Source organism: Kryptolebias marmoratus, linkage group LG5, assembly GCF_001649575.2.
Source record: "Kryptolebias marmoratus isolate JLee-2015 linkage group LG5, ASM164957v2, whole genome shotgun sequence".
In the NCBI taxonomy this organism is placed as follows: Eukaryota; Metazoa; Chordata; class Actinopteri; order Cyprinodontiformes; family Rivulidae; genus Kryptolebias; species Kryptolebias marmoratus.
The window spans coordinates 8,816,153-8,835,086 of NC_051434.1; the positions used below are offsets into that span (position 1 = coordinate 8,816,153).

General features: G+C 37.0%; 1 protein-coding gene across 1 annotated transcript in view; it reads left to right on the top strand.

The window, feature by feature from the left end:
* csmd3b (CUB and Sushi multiple domains 3b) overlaps positions 1–18,934 on the top strand; it is a 355,638-nt gene that overhangs the window by 134,260 nt on the left and 202,444 nt on the right. Inside the window, exon 4 of the mRNA XM_017423975.2 lies at positions 11,594–11,791. Coding sequence (XP_017279464.1) covers positions 11,594–11,791 — 198 coding nt within the window. The remainder of the gene's footprint in view (positions 1–11,593; positions 11,792–18,934) is intronic.

Sequence of the window (18,934 nt, forward strand, 5' to 3'; positions counted from 1 at the left end):
AATCCCTGTGTGTAAGCGCAGGTGTGCATGTCAGTCTATGCACGTGTCAAAGAGCAGCTTTAGCAGAGTGACAGTGATGTCAGACACGTAATGATTTCCTATTGGCTGTCAGCCCCTGAGGCCTAACGACCCATTATTGATCCGACCAATTAGCATTCGCACCTTTAATTAATACTGAAGCCTGATGTGTGCACACATTCAAACACAAACACACACATACATTGTAACAGAGTTTTAATTAATAGAATGGGCAGGAGTTTCTGTGAGAAGAGATAAGAGAAGATGAGAGGCAGGGGAGAGGTGTAAAAGTAAAAGCCCGTTTTATGTAAGGACATTTGATAAGTCACATTGGATTTGTATACTGAGTTTTGGTAATCCGACCAGGCTTGTCTTTATGCATTGGGAGCACTGCAAGCTAGCTCTTCTTTTGTGTGCGCAGTCTTTAATGTGATTCTCCAGACATGATGAAAATCAGTTTGTCTAGCATACATGCTTTTATTTCTAAACTGCAGTGAATCACCCTGCTGGAAATAGAGTCATGCAACCAGTCAATATCCCCCTGCATGAAACATATCAGAGATCGTAATTGCTAAAACCTCCCAATGCATCCCACTTGTGAGCCTCACTTTAACATGAAACACATTCATTTGTGCTATATCTGTAACACCACACCTTTTACCATTTTGTCTGATCAAATTTGACAGAGCTTATTTGTTCTGGCCTTCAAAAAGACAAAAGTTGGCCCTTTCAGGTCAGATCAAACAATATTGAGCATTGCAACGGGTTCCGCAAAAATAGCTTTAGCCAAAACATAAAACTAACCCATGATGTTATTCAGTCCTGATGGCAGCCTCCTGTACACACAGGACAATTAGCGACAGAAGGGATGGTGTGCGGTGTTTTTGTTTTTCTTTGTATGTATGTGTATGGGTCTAATGAAGTTCTGTTGGCAGGATGTCTTTACGGGGAAATCTAATGGTTTATTGAACCAGGCCTCAGAGAAACATTGATCACCGCATCAAGGAGCTATACCCACACAGAGATGTAGATACACACATGAAACACACACATTTATCCGTGTATATCCACGTGCAGTGACTTGCGCATACTGGCACTGGAGTGTGCACAGAGACAGACCGCTGAAGTGGAGGTAAGAAGCTTATAATTGACATCCGCATGTTTCTTTGTGAGCAGTCGGAGTGCTGTTCATTCAATTAAATACAGGGAAATTGCATGGCTTGAACAAAAAAAAAGAATCCAAGCATATCTTCAACTAACATTCATAGATGGATATTCAATCCATAAAAAAATTAGATAATTGTGAGGAATGGGTTAGTGTCTTCTTCCAAGATGATTAACTTGTTTCATACAGCCACATTTTTTTGCATCTTCATTCAGCTGAGTCTAATTATGCGTATCTGTCACATAAAAGTTAGTAGTTATCTGCAATGAATTTCAAAGAAGAACCAGACTTTTAACTTTATTACTTTAATATGAAATTGGTTCCTTATTGGCCCCGGATAATAATAATTTTTTTGTACATAGTGATCTTTAAAATGACATTTATTTCTTATTTAGCTTTGCCTTGCTCAGATACTTTGTATTTCTCAATTAACTGCTCATTATAAGGCAGAGAAGATCCTTACCAACAGGTGATAAGAAAAGTGTAAATTTACAAATATTTTCTACCATCTATACTTTTGTCAGTTTGGCAGAAACCCCTCTTCAATGATTATCATTGCTAAAGTGGTTTGATTTGGCAAATAAACCATCCTGAAGACAGCTCATAAGACATCCAGAGAAAAATCAGTGATCTGCAGCTATAAGTCTATAATTCCTGATCTTAGTGTATTACAGTGTATTAACTGATCTTCACAGCCCGCCAGATGATCCAAAACTTTGAACAGCCACTTTTCTATTTGGAAGCTCTCAGTTTTTCAGACTTTAACTCTCCCTCAGAATCTCTTTCTCTGTGTCGGATTCACAAACCTTCTACTGACACTTAGTAATGCCTCCCTCCCCCCATTAGTGTTTGTATAATTAATCATAATTGCTTTCAATCCAAACCAACACCAAAAAAAGCTACCAATCACAAATGATTTAAAGGATAATGCATATGTAATTAGTGCTTGTGTATTAATTAGAGAAACATTGCGACCTTAGGTCTAACATTGGGTAAGTTCTTCTTTGCTACTAAAACAGATAATAAACAAAGAACATTTGGGGATGTCCTTTAGTGTTTGAAACCAGAATGTTCACCATATATATATATATAGAATATGGACTGGAAGCCCCGAGATCAAAGTGGGGAACACCCCCAAAGGTAGTGGAGAATGACCGAGCTAAGATCCTGTGGGACTTCCAGATCCAGACAGACAAAATGGTAATGGCGAACCAACCGGACATTGTGGTGGTGGATAAACAACAGAGGAAAGCAGTTGTGGTGGATGTAGCAATACCGAGTGATTGCAACATCAGGAAAAAGGAGCACGAGAAACTGGAGAAATACCAGGGCCTCAGAGAGGAACTGGAAAAGGCCTGGAAGGTAAAGGCCACAGTGGTGCCTGTGGTCATCGGGGCCCTAGGGGCAGTCACCCCCAGACTGGAGCAGTGGCTACAACAGATCCCAGGAGCAACATCAGACATCTCAGTCCAGAAATGTGCAGTTCTAGGCACAGCCAAAATACTGCACAGAACCCTCAAGCTCCCAGGCCTCTGGTAGAGGACCCGAGCTCAGAGGATGAAACAAAGACCACCCGCGGAGGGTGAGAAGGGAATTTATATATATATATATATTTCTGTTTTTTTTTTTATGTTAAGGTCTCTTTTCCCACAACAGGACACGGGACACAAAGTATACCAGGAGTATCTGACAATGGACTGTGGAAAACGCAGCATGAATGCTGAGAGGCTTGATGAGTAAGACCACATGTGTGCTGATTACTAAAGGAATACAAACAGTATGCGCTAGAAATGAGGACTACTAAGAACATCTGGTGGATAAAACCAAAAACAAAACTAAACAGAAACCCAACTCAAATAATCATAGCTAATCTAACCTACAGTAACATTACATACTCTTTCTAAGGTTCTTAGTCAGCCATTTTTGCAGAGCCCATTCCTGTTTAGCTGCGAGAGGGTCTTACTACTATGGAGTGTGTTGATGCCATATGTAAAGAGTGTGACTTGTCATAAAGAGACACAAATAACAAAACAAACACATAAACAGAAATGTTGTGAAAATTAAACTTTTTAAAAATATATTGCAAACACTTTCTATAGAAAATAGCTTTTTGCTTCATTTTGAGAAACAAAGTTTTGTGATTATGAGCCAAATGCATTTCCATTTGCATTGAAAGAAGGCCAACATTATCACCAGTATTTATTCATTTCTTATCATCGGTTTGGCAGTCCCCATCACTAATTATAATGAACATATGCCAGTTGTGGTTAAAAGTCTGTAGTACTCACTAAACTGTTCATGTGAGCAACAAAACACAAGCTTGGGTCTCTTGTGTAATGTCCAATGTGTGGCTCACACAACCCAATAAAACAAACAAGGGAATTTCAAAAAATCATTATTCTGTCCCTTATGCACATGTAAATAACCAAACACGCACCAACACAATTTTTCTTCACTGCTAAATTTTTACCTTTTATTGCAGTAGACTATGACCAAATACGGTTCTGCTTTAGTCCCTTGGGAGCCGATTAAGCAGCGTGTTCTGGTGATGAATAAAACACACAGATTGTGCAGCCATTATCAAGTTTACATCTTTACCAAATTCAGTATTCTGTGAGTATTTTGGAACTTAGAGTCTTAAGTTCTCATGTAATTACAAGTGAAGTGGATGATTGTTGCAGGAACAGGACTGAGTTTAAAGACAGCTACCCTAAATGCTTTGCCTGTTGTGACTGGTAAAGGTAGAAAATAAACTGTGCAGCAGTATATTGTTTTTAGGTACTTGGGTCTTAATATTATGAGAAGCTGAAAACCACTAGCTCTAATGTATTTCTTTTAAAATCTCCAGCCAGAATCAATCATTTGTAGTTGGCCATGAAACCAGATATTACTGTTGACATTGTTGACTTAGCCTCCCAAGATGAAGCTATGGGCATCCTATTTAATCAAATCTGCTTTTTTCATAAGGACATGTCTCTTTCAGCTTAATTTACCATTCAGATATTTTGTTCCTGTCAGTGTTTTTGCCTTTGCATCTTTCACCACAGGGAGTTGACTGGAGACTCAAATAAGCTTTCTCTGGAACAGTTGTCCTACTCCCTGCTGTTCCACTTACTGGACTGTGGATGGTGATGGTTGGTAGAGGTTGGAACTGAGCCAGCTTATTTTATCACTCGAGTTATCTTGCTTGCCCTCTTCAACATGTCCTGTTTGATGTCCATGGACAGCCAGTGTTCATTACCAACGTCCTCGTCAACAATGGAGGAAGAACTGCACTTTCAAACTCTATTTGCCTTTTTGTCACAGTCTTTGTGTATTAGAAAAAGAAGTGCATTAGTTCAAATGCTCCTGATTCAAGTATGTAACACATATCTTCATCTATTATTATGGCTCAAAGTGTCATGTAACCAGACAAGGGAGAAAACTCCTATTTCCCTCCTACCTATCACACTGTTCTTTTTTGTTCTGCATACAGCTTTATCTTGATTAGTTGTTTCAGTAAAGTTTCAAATTTCATAGTGTAACTGCTTTTGCATCGAAATATGTCATTATTCCCAATGATGGATATCTCATCCAGTCATTCATCTTTTCATATAAATAAAGCTCAAACCCCTATAGAAAAGTTCCACTTTATCAATCTTGATGTGGTATTGTTGAGTTGTCAAAGTTAGAGTTAGAGGGAATAGCTTGAATTCTTTGAATGACAGTTGCTTGACAGAGGAGATGTAACTTCTTAAAAATGCAAGGAATAAGCTTTGACTAATACTGTGAATACAATGGTGTATTGCAGTGAATAGTGAATCAATCCAAAATATTTTAGTTTGAAATATATATAACAAGGATTCATTTTACTAAAGAGCATACAATATTGTAAAACATGAATCTATGTCAGTTTTTGTTTTTATCTTTGAACAGTTGATTTGGTCACACACTTTTTATGAAACTCATTCTGTTGTTGTTTTTTCTGCATTTGCTTGTGTGGCATATTTGCATGTGTTAAGACACTGTTGAGCTCATTCTGCTGTGTTACGAAAGTCATTATGAAACTGAATTCATTTCAATTGCTCAAAGTAAAACGTGTATTGACAGGTCAAACCTTTGCAGTTCTAATAGTCTTAGATTATCTTTTTGTTGGTTACGGATTTCAGGTCTGGTTTTTCCAGTTCCTTTAAATTTTTCATGGTATGTCTCTCAAAATGAATTTCTGATTTTCCTTTTTCTTAAGGTTAGGTCACAGGAAACTTATATAGATGGTTTTGAGCACTGATTTTAGCTGTGTACTGAAGCATTTCAGCACCCTTTCTGTTCATGTATAAAACTGTTCATCTTTTATAAAAGGTACTGCTGACTGAGGTGTAAAACCTCCACACTCAATGAATCATCCCTCTCTTCATTTGCCATTCCTTCCCTTTTCCCGTCCTGCTCTTTGTGTCTTCGTTGTCCTTCACTCCCCCCTCTTCATTCCTTTAGTCTGCCATGTCATCTGTCTCACTAAAAACTCAGAAATCAAGGCAGCATTTTTACTTTTTTTTCAGCTGCCTTTACTTTCCAACTTTTACTCAATGCAAAGTTTTTCCCCTGTATTATACCTTTTCCTCTCTTTTCCTCATGCTTCTTGAACCTAGGCTCTTCTTTAATTGCTTGTCTTGGGACAGATGAAAGGTAAATGGGTATGCGGGAGAGATTGTGTGATAGTAGCTAGTATTGTCTCTTCTGCATGTGAGCTTTTGTGTGGCCTTCTATGCTGGTGTGGAAGTGACAAATGCAGATAGTACTACAGATGGCCCATAAAAGCAGCAGCTTGTAATGAAGCAACTGAGACTGAAATCATGGTTATGGTGAACTGGGGAGAGAGTTAGATAGGGAAAGAGAGGTGGAGATAAATAGATAGATCGAGAGGAATTAGTTTGGGAAGTAGTGTGGCTATGAGAAAATAAATAAAAAAGGGCAAATAGCAGTAAACCATGGAAAAGTGTGGTGCCTCTGCTGGATACTGAATAAACTAGTGTAATGAAACTACATAATGTTCATAGTAAACAAGCCAGAAAAAGAAAGCAGAATGAGGTGATGGTTGAACAAGTTGATTTAGTGGCACCAAAGAAGGACACATGGAGATTTTAGTTTAGATTCTGGTCATAATTCAAAATAATACAACTTTTCATTGTTTTAACATTAAAATTAAAGCATATATGTTGGTTTTTAAAACCTGCTACACTTGCTAAAACCAGATATTCAACTCCGTAAACTACCACATGGGACACAATGGCATGTGGTCAACCTCAGAATCTAGCAAGTGTGACTTTTTGAGAAAAGAAACAGTTCATTTCACAACAGCAGAAACCAAATCTTCACACTGGGGCTGAGAATGAGCTGGCATCGAACACACAAACTGGTAAAATGGATTCTCTGGGTCTCTTTTTTATCCATGGCTTGTTGCTCCTGTCTGTTTAGGAACTTTGCTCTTTAGGCATGATCGTGTCCACCTGAATGCCATGTTTTCATCACTGTTTAAATGAACTGAAACTTCTAAATACCTATTATTTATGCACTATCATTGGGTCCAGGAACGAATACTAAATGTATCTTTTCTTACTGAAGACAAAGCCAAATATAAACATGTATTATTTATTTATTTTTGTTCCTGGAAAAGACTAAAAGGAAAGTGGATGATCTAGAACTGTATAAAGATGATGATAGCAGGTGAGCGATAAAAGAATTTCTGAGAACCTAGAGGCTATAATGTGAAACTAAAAGATATTTTGTGTTTCTAAGAGCACCATTATCCATCGTTGTGCGTGTATGTACATGTGTAAGCGTGTGTTGGTCAAAGTAAATGTGTGCCTGATAGGATACTGAAGAACAAACATTCTGACACTGAGTGGGGCCACGCTGACTTGCTAAATCGATAGGCCAACAGGTCGTGACACTAGGCCAACCTGACATCCAATCACAATACAACACAGGGGATCGCCAAAGTGATGGATGACTCTGGATGTGTTTGTGTGTGTATAGATGTGCACATGTGCTAGTTTCCAAGAGCGTCGTGCCAGTGTGTGTTACATTGTCAATGTGTGTGCAGAGATAAGCAGAATGATGGTTGGAAGTATTTTTTTAGCAGTCTTTAGCAAAAGAGTTAGCGTCTCTGAATTTTGCTTTAATACTTTTGGCACACTAAAACTAAATGTGTTGCAACCAAAAAAAACTTTACAGAAATATAATTAGCACACATAGGACATGTATTAAAGTGTTGTTTTTTATCTTTTCTAATAATCACTCTTTTAATTCTCTTGTTTTTAACAAGTTTGTTGATATTATATTAAGAGGGTCACACATTTAACTTTAGCTCTTTTTGCACAGTAGATTTACCTTATTAGCATAAATGAGAATGTCCTTATCAACTTAACTCTCTTTTTTCCTGGTAATACAAAAAAGGCTTGACACAGCAAGCCAGCATTTTGTTATGAGCTGGGAAACATTGTAATTGTTGCATTCACCTCTTTTCACTTCAAGTTTGTTCAGCTTTGACTGTGCTTCCATTGACAGCTTAGAGGCATGTCAGTGACTACACTTTCACTTGCCGCCTCTATACTTTCACATATGACACTAATGCACAGTGATGGCATATCAGGTCTGACTTGAGTGTTGATTTGCAAAAGAGGTGTTTTAAGGTTTTTGTTTTACCACTGAAAAATGAAATAAATAAATAAATACCCACCTCTTGTAAGCTCTTAAGTAATCACCAGCACTGTGTTACACTATGAAGCAGATTTACCAAAGGTTGCAAATTAATCGCTGTTTGTGAATTATAAATGGCACCTGTGGGAGTGTCCTGTTTATTGGATGAAGTCCTTAAACATCACTGTGCAACAATCACATTTAGCTCATTTTAATGACCAGAGCAGAACAGAATTAGAGTAGAATTGCAAACAAGTGGAATGGTTAATAATCAGGAGACTGTAATTTGCCAACAACACACACAGCTTGTCAAAGCCACAACACAGGTCTCAAATCAAAATTAGCCAGTTCTAAAATGATGTCCTTTGACTTCAGTTTTTTTTAATTGCATTCAAAACTGTTGTTTTTTTTCTTGGTTCTGGTTTAGACACTGAACATTTAGTAAAAAAAATAACACACACAAAACAACAGTAATTAGGCACTAACATGTAGCCAATTACCAAAAAAATGGATACATGGTTTGAACCTTCCAAGCCTACTTTTACTGCAGTTTGCTCCCAGCTAGTGGGATATCTGTAAACAGGTTTTAATCTCAGAAGACATTGGAATAAATGTACCAAAATGAATCATTCAACAAAGCAATCTAAGAGTTACTCTACTGATTAAATCCTTTTTAACCCATCTATTATCTGTTCAGTGATTTTTTTTTTCATACTTTTTGTTTGTATTATGGAAACAATTCATCTAAAGCTGTAGTTCCGCTTTTTTATTATTGTTAATTCAGTTTTTTTTGTTTTGTTTAGTTTTTTTAGCATTACTGAAAAGGAGAAAAAAATGCAGCTCCACCGTACCACTGACTTTCATTTAGAAGCCCACTGAGCAAAACCTGCTGCTCTACAACTGCTGATTTCATTGTTTCGTTCTATTCTGTCTTCTCATAACTTCCTTCCTTTTTACCTTATTCACTGACTCTGTCCTTGCAGTTTCATAGTTCTATCTATCATGTTGGGCATTTTCTGTTTCTCACAATCTCCCCCAGTATTTTTTCTCTGTGTTCTTGCCTCCCCCTCACCCCATCTGTCTGGTTCCTGCTCCAACCCTCCCCCGCCCCTTTTCCTGTCTGAACAGTTTCATAGTTGTATCAATCAAGTTCAAACTATAAGACGAGAGTTGCTCCCCACGCTCCCATCTACATCCTGGTTTATGGCTTGTAATACCTCTTTTCCTCCCGCTCTAAGTCTTTGCGTCTGTGTATGTGGATGTTTATATGAGCACCGCCGTGCTTATGTTTCTGGCAGAGAACTGTAAATAGATCAAGAGGGAAAGTGTGATTAGCACCTTCATGTTGCCTCCTTTTCACTGAGGCTATGTTTAGTCAGTTTTTGAGGGCAATCAAATGTCCGTTCACAGGCATCATGCTCTGAAGCTTTGTAATCCTGCAGGCTCAAGATATATGTGCACTCAGGGCAAAATGTCAGAACAACAGTAACATTATGTTGATGTGCCGACTTACAGTTCATCTTTCAATCCATCTCTTTGTCTTTGCCTGTGTGTGTCTTGCTCGTATTGTAGCCTCTTCCAGGCATGGAGAATGTACATGTTAAAAACAGAGTTTTTGTCTGGTTTGATCTAACACTGAATGTCTTTTATAATTTGCTGTTCAGTAAAAACAACTTTAACTGGCAGTTACTTGCTATGATATTATCCATGCAATTTTTCAACTTTTGTAAACTTCGGTACAGATGACATGTGCTCATTAAGGACTACTACTACTAACACTGATTGTACTGAAATTAGTATTAATTGGATGGGCAAATCTTTATAACCCATACCCCAGAAAATATTTCACTAAGAAGTTAGCCTATATTGACTATATATCAAAACAAGATTTTTTTGCACCACTACTAAGTTCAAATCTAAAACTTACATTACTCTCAATGAACAGTTGACAGTTGATAACCACATAATGTAGTGGTCTATACTCATTGTCTTGAGTTTTTTGTTGTTGTTTGTTTGTTTGTTTGCTTTAGGTTCTTTGTTGCACCTTTCATTGCATCTGTACTTTGTTTGCAATTATCCATCAGTGGATTTATTCTGTATACTTCTTGGTTGTCAGATTCTTGTGTGTTGTTGCTTCCATCTCCCTAGCCTTAATCATATCCATGTCTATATTTCATCTGGATTTGTTTTCTAATTCCTAATAAGTTGTTCTTGCTGATGCAGCACTTTTAGTTTTTGTCTTTACTTAAATTCTTCCTCTTTTACCTTGCTTCCTGCATGTTGCGTCCTGCATTTGGGCCTATTTTACCCACTCACCTATGGCACATACTATAAGCATTAAATACGTTAAAATCCTTTCCAGCGCTGTTTTTAACTCTTGTGTCTGTGATGCAGCACTGGGAGAATTGTCATTCATTCTCAACCCTTTTAAGTGTGTGTGGTGCAGCCCATGGCCACAACCCCTATGCCTGGCTTTGTAGATCAGATTCAAAAGCAACCCAGTGTGTACTGAAGCTAGGTTATGACACCCTGGAAACTTCAGAACTAGAAATGTCTGTAATTAGGTTAACAGATGTCACATAGGATAAAATACTTAATGATCCACTTTGTTGTACAGTTTGGGTAGCTCTGTATCATATTTTCCATGTTGACTGGGTTGTGTTTATATTGGTTTCTACAGTTCAAATAAACTACAGCTGGCCATCCAGAGCAGTGAATTCAATCACCACACCAATATATGTGTTGTAGAAATCATTATTTTATTTTATTTTCTCTGCTGAGTATTGTTGATGTCATTAATCTAGTATCACTAATTTTAATTATACAATTTGGGATTTGACTAGAAATAAATTATTTTCTGTTGCCAACCTTAGCATAATATTTGTTATATCAGTCCAAGTGTCTAATACTTAATAACTGTAGAGTTTTCCCCAATCAACCATCTAATAAAATACTTCAATTGCAGATATTACAATTAGTTGTTTGGCTGCTGTAATTTTACTAAATTAGCTTTATCCACAACAAATATGTTGGCACAGTCCTGCATCAACTATTTGATATTCATTGTTGAGGTGTACTTGCCTTGATAGGTAATTCAGCTCAATCTAATGTATTAATTGAGGTCTTGAACAAAACCAAAATAATAGTTTTTTTTTGGAACTTAAATAGTGTTCATATGAAAAATGAAATTCAAAATAAATCTAGAAGAGCTTGTTTGATTGCATATAGAATAATGGTAATTAAAAAGAAATGGACCAACAAATTTTAAAACAGTTTACAAAAAGGGACATTGAGAGTCTAGTCTCTGCATGTAAATATTTAAACTACATCAGTCTAATGCAAGTTTCTCTTGTGATGTTTATGGATGCTGACTGCAAAAATAAGTGAGCATTCATCACAGCTTCCATATACAGCTGGATTCAGTGAAGAATGAGATAATTTTTGGTTCAGAGATGGGGGAAAAATGTCAGCTAAAACTGTTTTCAAAGTGGATGGCTTCCTTAATAGGAGCTGGTTACTTCATTTAGTTAAGTGATAGATGAGTAAAAGTAAAGTGACATATTAAAGTCAAATGTTTTGTTTGCTGTGATGGACCTACAACCTGTCCAGGATTTACCCTGCCTCTTGCACAATGACCATTGGCGATAGGCACTAGCTCCCCCATGACCCTGCATGGAAAAATGGGTCAAAGAAAATGGATAGATGGATGTTTTATCTATTTTGTTTTTTTTGCAGAGCTCCACAGTACATCTTGTGGGAATCCTGGTGTACCACCTAAAGCAGTTCTAAGCGGCGGCGGTCGTTTCGCTGTAGGAGACCGTGTGCAGTACAGCTGTGTCCCTGGTTATGTCTTAGACGGCCATGCCACGCTCACATGCATCACCAACGCTGCGAACACTGCAGTCTGGGACTTTCCTGCTCCAATTTGTCGAGGTATGGAATTGAATGTGTTCGTTTGTGCATGACATGAAGAGTTTCATTCAAATTATTTACCTTGTCCTCAGAAACCTAAAGTAGTCATGTACCAACACCATAAAAAAGTGTCAAAAATAGCGTCCTTTTTTTTTCAAATAATGATAATTTCTGAATGCACCAAACATATATTTCCCAAAGTTTTAGGTCATTTTATAAGTTTTTAGAATAAATATGTAAAGATTTAGAATAAAACTCTTCATATAATCATGTATATGTACTCTTGTGTGTGAGATCAACAGGAAGACAGACAGATGGCACATGTATGTTTGCATGCGCATGTTTCCGAATTCGATGCTGGCAAACCAAGATCTGTGCATACTGTCTGTGTATGTGTGTGTGTGTGTAGAAATGAGTGGGGTTTTCATCCTTGTGTGTGGGAGAAAGGCATATATGGCATATATATATTTATAAGCTATGTCATATGGCGTTCGTTATTTCTAGTTTTCTATGCGTTTACTATGTCTTTTGCCAAACAACAGTTAATTTGCTGAAGAATTATCAACCATACAGTGTAGGTGGATGCAAATTCAGTGAATTATGTGTGAATGCAGTTCAGAAGTATATGCTTAGAGTTATCTTAAAATACAAGTTGATTTTTGTTTATAACACTAGCTGCAAGGTATGAAAAAAAACATCTTAAAGTGAAAGTTCAATGTTTCGTTTTAATAAAGCTCATTTCATTTCACAAGAAACATGCATCTCAAGACACTTTTTAGAGAAAATTTTAGTGCAAGACACTTCAGTTTTGTCTTCTGTAATCATTTTCTTAGAATATAAATTAAAAAATAGACTAAAAAAATGAACAAAACACATACTGTACATACTTTTATGTAAAATAAGTGATTTGTTTAATCAGTAAAGCACAGCAGCTAGTAATCACATTCTTGTTCTTGAAAAATGTCAAGGTTTTGCCACATAAGACACATTAAAACAAATGGAAACAACAACAATAATAAAAAACTGTAGTAGCTTCTGTTTTGTTTTTTTTAGTTGGGTATAAATCTGCTCCTTATTTTTTGCTTTAGATCAGTGAATATGCTAACCACACCTTAACATCCACCCTCTTTGACCTCCACCCTCACTTAAAGTCCTCTTAAACTTATCTCAGAATCTGCAAAACTTATTTTGCTTTGTCCACTTATTTTGTAAGAACTAAAGTTATAAAATATTGATCAGACTTGCTGGCTCTTATTCACTGAGCCAATGACTCGTGGACTATAGGCACCTCTGATGGCATCTGCTGACATTGAATTGAGTAAAACATGGGATGGTTAATATGTCAACAACCTGACATTATTTTATTACTATTTTATCATTTCAATATTAATGTAGCTGTCAGTTTTGGTAGACATCTCTCTCTTAGGAGCATGGCAACAGACAGTAACTAAGAGACTCATGCTTGAGTGCTGGAATGGTAAACAATGATGACACAAAGAGAAAACATGTTAAAACAATAAACTCATTTGTTTAAAGATATGCCCTGTTGTGCCTCGCTTAAGCTGGTTTGCTCCCTTATACAATACCACCAGTAAGATAGTTATGGTTATGGCTTTTCCCCCTCTCTACTATGGTCAAAGGGTAAGTTTTCCTTATTGGAGAATTAGCCCTGAACTGGCAAAGGGCTCAATGCCTTTTTGTTTCTTGAACTGGATTTGCATACGGAATCTGGGGAAGGTGAACACCAAAACTTACCAGTTAATGTGATGTCATCTAATAGTCATGAATGCCTTTCACAAAACACTTTCAAACCAAGTCTGAGTGGCCTTTTTCCTGTCTCAATATGATTCATGGAAGGATTGAGGAGGCATAGTGGGGTTGAATTCAACCCACTGCCTTTATGCTTCTGAGTCACCAAGGGAAGGGGAGTTAGAGCTGTACCCTTACAGCTCTAATTTTACCCTTACATATCCTTAAGAGTAAACCATAAGGGTTTCTATGGTTTACCCTTATATAGTGATATATGTAAACATAAACCAGCATTGAGGCTTGAGGATATGATGTACGCAAACACTGGATTTAGAATGAGAGATGCACAACACAGCTTTCATGTATAACGCTCTGCGTCAATGTTGTTTAGTTACACTTGATGCCTCCCATGGCATTGGCTTCATTTGTCAAGGCAAAGATCATTGTCAATTGGTGATTTATGAACAGTCATAGGCAGCTTGTCTTTGTGGCCAAATTGCAAAACTGTTTTGTGAAAAGGCCTAAAGTGTCATCCTGATCAATAATTGGAACAGCACCATCATTTTATTAGTGTAAAAGCAAAACCTTTCTGTTTTTGGCCTAAACTAATTTACTGATGTCCATCTTCAAAATTAGCTAATTCATACAAACTGTTTAAGATAGTGTCTGTGCCAAGATTCTTGACCTGTACTTCCACAGGCAGAAACTGTGATTAAATGCAGGACTGAACTTTGCTTCCCCTCCTGAGTGGATTCTGGTTGTAGATCTGATAGCCTACTTGAAGTCAGTCATCCAGAAGAACAACACCTTTAGCAAGCACTCTGACCATCACCATCCTCCTTTGAGAGCAGATGGATTCACAGTATTGAACTTGGTAGTGCACTAATGCAATACCTTTATAAGTAAGATGAGATAAACAAGAGAAATACCACTAAAGAGGAAAAAAAAAGGCAAGTAAATGCTCATAATCACTGAAACCCCAGAAAGTATTGATTGATGCAGGTAAGCCTTTTCTCCAGCTAGTTTGAAATTGAAGCAGTCAGCAGCAGTTATTTGAGTGATACTCTGTCAACAAGGTTAAAGATGCAGGCTGGAATCATGCCCACCACGGGGGATAGACATATGGTATCAACAGCTGGACAAGCTACCAAACCATAGTTTAAGCAACATACTCCTGATTGAATTTTAGATTGAACTCTTTTTAGCCATTGATAGATGTATTGCAATATATTAGATGTATGTACAGTCATCAGTTGTGTCATTTCTATAGCTTTTTGCCAAAACAGATCTTTTTTTTATTATTATTTTTACCAAAAGTGAAGAAAACAAAACAAAACTGAATGTGAAAATTAGCTCCACTATGGATTCAAAGACACTTTTAAAAGTGTCCAAGTTTTCCCCTTTAGGGCTGACTTGTTTATGCACAACCTCAACAAAAACAGTCAAATGTATGCAATGATGTGCTAAATTGTTGCTCAACAGCATCAGTAAACTGTAATTTGGGGCTAGAGGGGTAGGAAAGAGGGAAAGAGGGGGAGGGGAGTGAAAGGGAAAGCGGAGCAAATGGCAACTTGTCAGTGCTGGATTAGCAATGTCTCTGTCACTCTGTCAGTAAGGCTAAGAGGAGCTAAGCTACTAATTTGTTCACACCAACTCAGAAACACACAATTATTCACACCCACTGTCACTTTCACACACAAACACACACACACAAACATGTACACAGAGTTGTATACGGTTTCTGCTTGTTTGTGTGTGTGTGTGGTGACACCTAGAGGCATTCATACCAGCCGTAATAGCTTTCTATCAATTATTCAGTCATGCAATCAAATGCCTGGAGTTGCAGTGCTTTTAGCAATGGCACCAGCAATGTGCTTTCTCTATATCTGTCTCTGTTTTTTTGTTTTGTTTTGTTTTGTTTTTTCTCTTTGGGAGTGTGTGTGTCATTAAACTTGGCCATTTATATTACACACTGCGCTAGGATTAGCATGCATTATTCATGAAAATAATATTTAGAATTTAATCCTCATTCAGTCAGAATAAGTATCAGCTCTGTATTTACATTAATCTTTGACCTTTATGGCCAAATAATGTCATAGGTAAACACGTTATTTTGCTCTACTGCTAACCTGAGGAATATATGCTCACACAGACAGCTATTAGACATTCACAGCAGAAAAAAATGGAGGTTAAAAAGACAGATCTTTCACTGAGTGAAACATAGACACCTGATGAGTGGTGCAAAAGGAGCAACTACATTCCCATTTTAAAAAATGGGGGTGCAAACTAATGGCTTTGCTGTCCCATTTTTAGGGGGCTGTTTTTATTGAAAACATTTTTTTTTTGGCAATCAGACTAAGGTCATCTCTAATCATTGAGTTGGTTCAGTCACACCACAAGCCATTAGCTTGCTTGTCAGACATCACCTAGCCATGCAAAGAAGACAAATTAAACCAAACTCACAGTTAGTTATTTAAATTAGTAAAACAGTGCTGAATCTCTTTCTGACTGTGAGTAAGTAAGAGTAGAAAAGTTTTCACAAGATCATGTTATTCAAGAGGAAAGCACAACATATCTGCAGGAAATCCACTGGGGGGTGTACAGGCTTGCTGCTCAGATGCCGCCACTGACCATTTTTTTATTTATTTCTTTATTTTGGAGTTGAGAAAAAAAATCTTGGATAAAATCAATCCAAATTTGGCCTTAATGTGATAATTTTGCAGATGTTTAATTTTAGTTTGAGATGTTGATTAGCTATGATTAATGAGGCCTACAATTGAGATCAAACCTAAACCTTTAAAAAAAGTGCTGTTTGCACTTTAACATTCTCAGCAATCACACTGCGTTTAGAACAAACATAAGACTATTCTTTTTATGTATGCACTGAAGTCCAGGTCACAAGATTACTTGTGTTAAATTTACATTTCCAGATTTTGTTTTGGCGTAATGGTGTAAAGGTTTGGTTTTCTGTCTGATTGGGTTTGGGAGTATGAATCAACATCAGATATTCAAAATACATTTTAATGTTTATTCATTAATTCATTAATTTATTCATTCATTTGTAATTGGGGCTAATATGGCTCAAATTATAAACTGCTATCAAAAAGAAGTGTTAAAGTCCCAAAAGTACTAACTTATGAAGTATACAGGAACTCTTTACCAGTGATGGGGTAAAACCAAACAATCTCAAGTGATTACATAAAGTTTGTAAGTGGTGGTTCTAAATCTTATTTAAGAAACTTTACCTACAATGCTGCAGATACAGAATGTTCCTTTGCATACTCATAGTTTTTGCACATATGTGACATGGAGCTATTGTGAGAATAAAATCTAAATGCTCATACAGTTGAAATACAGCTAAAACAGAATAACTTGGAGTGTGTAGAAATTTAGAAGAAATTATGATTGGCCAAGTACTTGTTTGGCATGAAATCCTTTAAAATACTTTGATGATGTCATAAACACTAAGAGAGTAATACAGAGGGGAGCAAGAGTGGAGGTTAGAGAGATGAGGAGGAGGCGGAAGGAGAGGAAGGAGTGGGTTATTGTTGGAACTGAAAAAGTAATAATGTGTACTGACAAAACTTGAAATTAGACTTGCTGTGAAACGGAAATGAAATGAGTGTGCGTGGTTGTTTGTGTGTAGTCAGCATAAGATTTGGGCTGCTGGTGCTTTGCGGGCATGTTTTTGTGTGTTCAGATCATTGGTTCAGCTCATTGAACTAATTCTGCTGCAGTCTAATCAAGCACTGGATTTTTCATTCTGTCACAAAAGATGACATTACAGAGCTTATTGTGCACTAAAACAAAAGCAAATCTGGGGCAGGATTTAGCTTTAGCCTGTCAGCTAGGAAAAACCCCCCAAAACAAACGGAAAATAATGAATTAGAATAACTTTATTTTTGATAAAGACTATTTACTGGAAGTTCTGAGATCATTACAGCTCTGTAGTGACAAAAATAACTGAATACACAGTTGAAACAGTATTGACAGCTATTTACACCTAAATGTATGTCACTGCTTTGGCTGTTTTAGCTAAAATAAACAGACTTTAGCCCCTTCAGGCCATCCTTTTGACATACAAGTCAAACAATTAATTTGACATTCAGCATCAGAGCAGAGCACTTTGACAAATAGTAGATTGAGTCTCTTACTAAAAAATCCAGGTGCTACTTCTATAGAATTTGGAAAACACACCTAAAGAATACCTTTGCAGTGTGTCTGAAGTCCAATTTTTAGGCAACGTACTTGAAAAGCTGCTGCCAAAAGCGATGCAGCATGTTATTCTGAAAGTTCCCATGGAATCTAAAATAGCCATTGCTAACAACTGTTTCAAATTCTGCCTTGCCTGTTTGCACCAAAATCTGTGTCAACCATGAAAGATTGCAAATTGACCGTGTGATTGTGTGTGCATGGTTGTCTGTTTTTTCTGTGATGGACTGGTGATCAGTCCGGGGTGTACACCGCCTCTCGCCCCATGACAGCTTGGACAAGTCTGGAAAATGAGTGAATGATTGTTTAACAGAGAGGAGAAAAAAAAAAACAAACAGAAAAATCTAAAATTTGTATGTGTTCACACAAGTGAAGGATAGCATTAATAGGAAAAGACAGAAAAGTAAATACCTGGTTGATAATGAACATAGGTGCTGTAGCTTATGTGCATACTTAAGCATACTTAAATTTGTAACCAATGTGAAGTGTGTGTGTTCAGTGATATGCTAACATTCTCGTAATTAGGTTTTAAAGCATCACCATGAGTAAAATATGGACTAAGCAACTCAATACCTTTCATTGTTCCAAGTTAAACCCAAAATGTTTGTTTTTTAGGCTGGTGCCATGTTATATTTTTGGAGCCAGAGTCTGTGCACTATAGTTGTGGGACTGTATCATCGATATGAAAGTTCCACCACCTACACATCATCCCAACTCGTTAACATGCTGTCACTTTGTCAATCACAGTGTAACATGACACTTTCTATAAACCTCAAATACCTAATTGAAATTAAACAGAATAAAAAGTGTATATTTGAGCATACATCAGCAAGGTAAAAACATCATGAATCAACAGAGATTAACTCCTGTAAAAGATAGCAGATATCTGAAGTGTGTTTTTAATTTTTAGTCAAGAAAATATTTCATTTGTTTACATGGAGAGGCGGTGCTTAAAAACTGTACTGCTGAGGCTTCAACTTCTGGCTTCTGGTCCAGTGTCTAGTTATAATATATGTCATTGGTCTGAAGTAACAATTCTGGTGAGGAAACAAATCATTTCATTTGTCATTTGGTAAAATGTCTGATACATAGAAGGTTTTTGTTCTCATCTTTCAGACCTGATTTTGATAAGTATACAATAGGGTACATAAGTCTGAGTGTTTGCGTGTTAGGTTGAATCTCTGTGAGATAAATGTAAATATC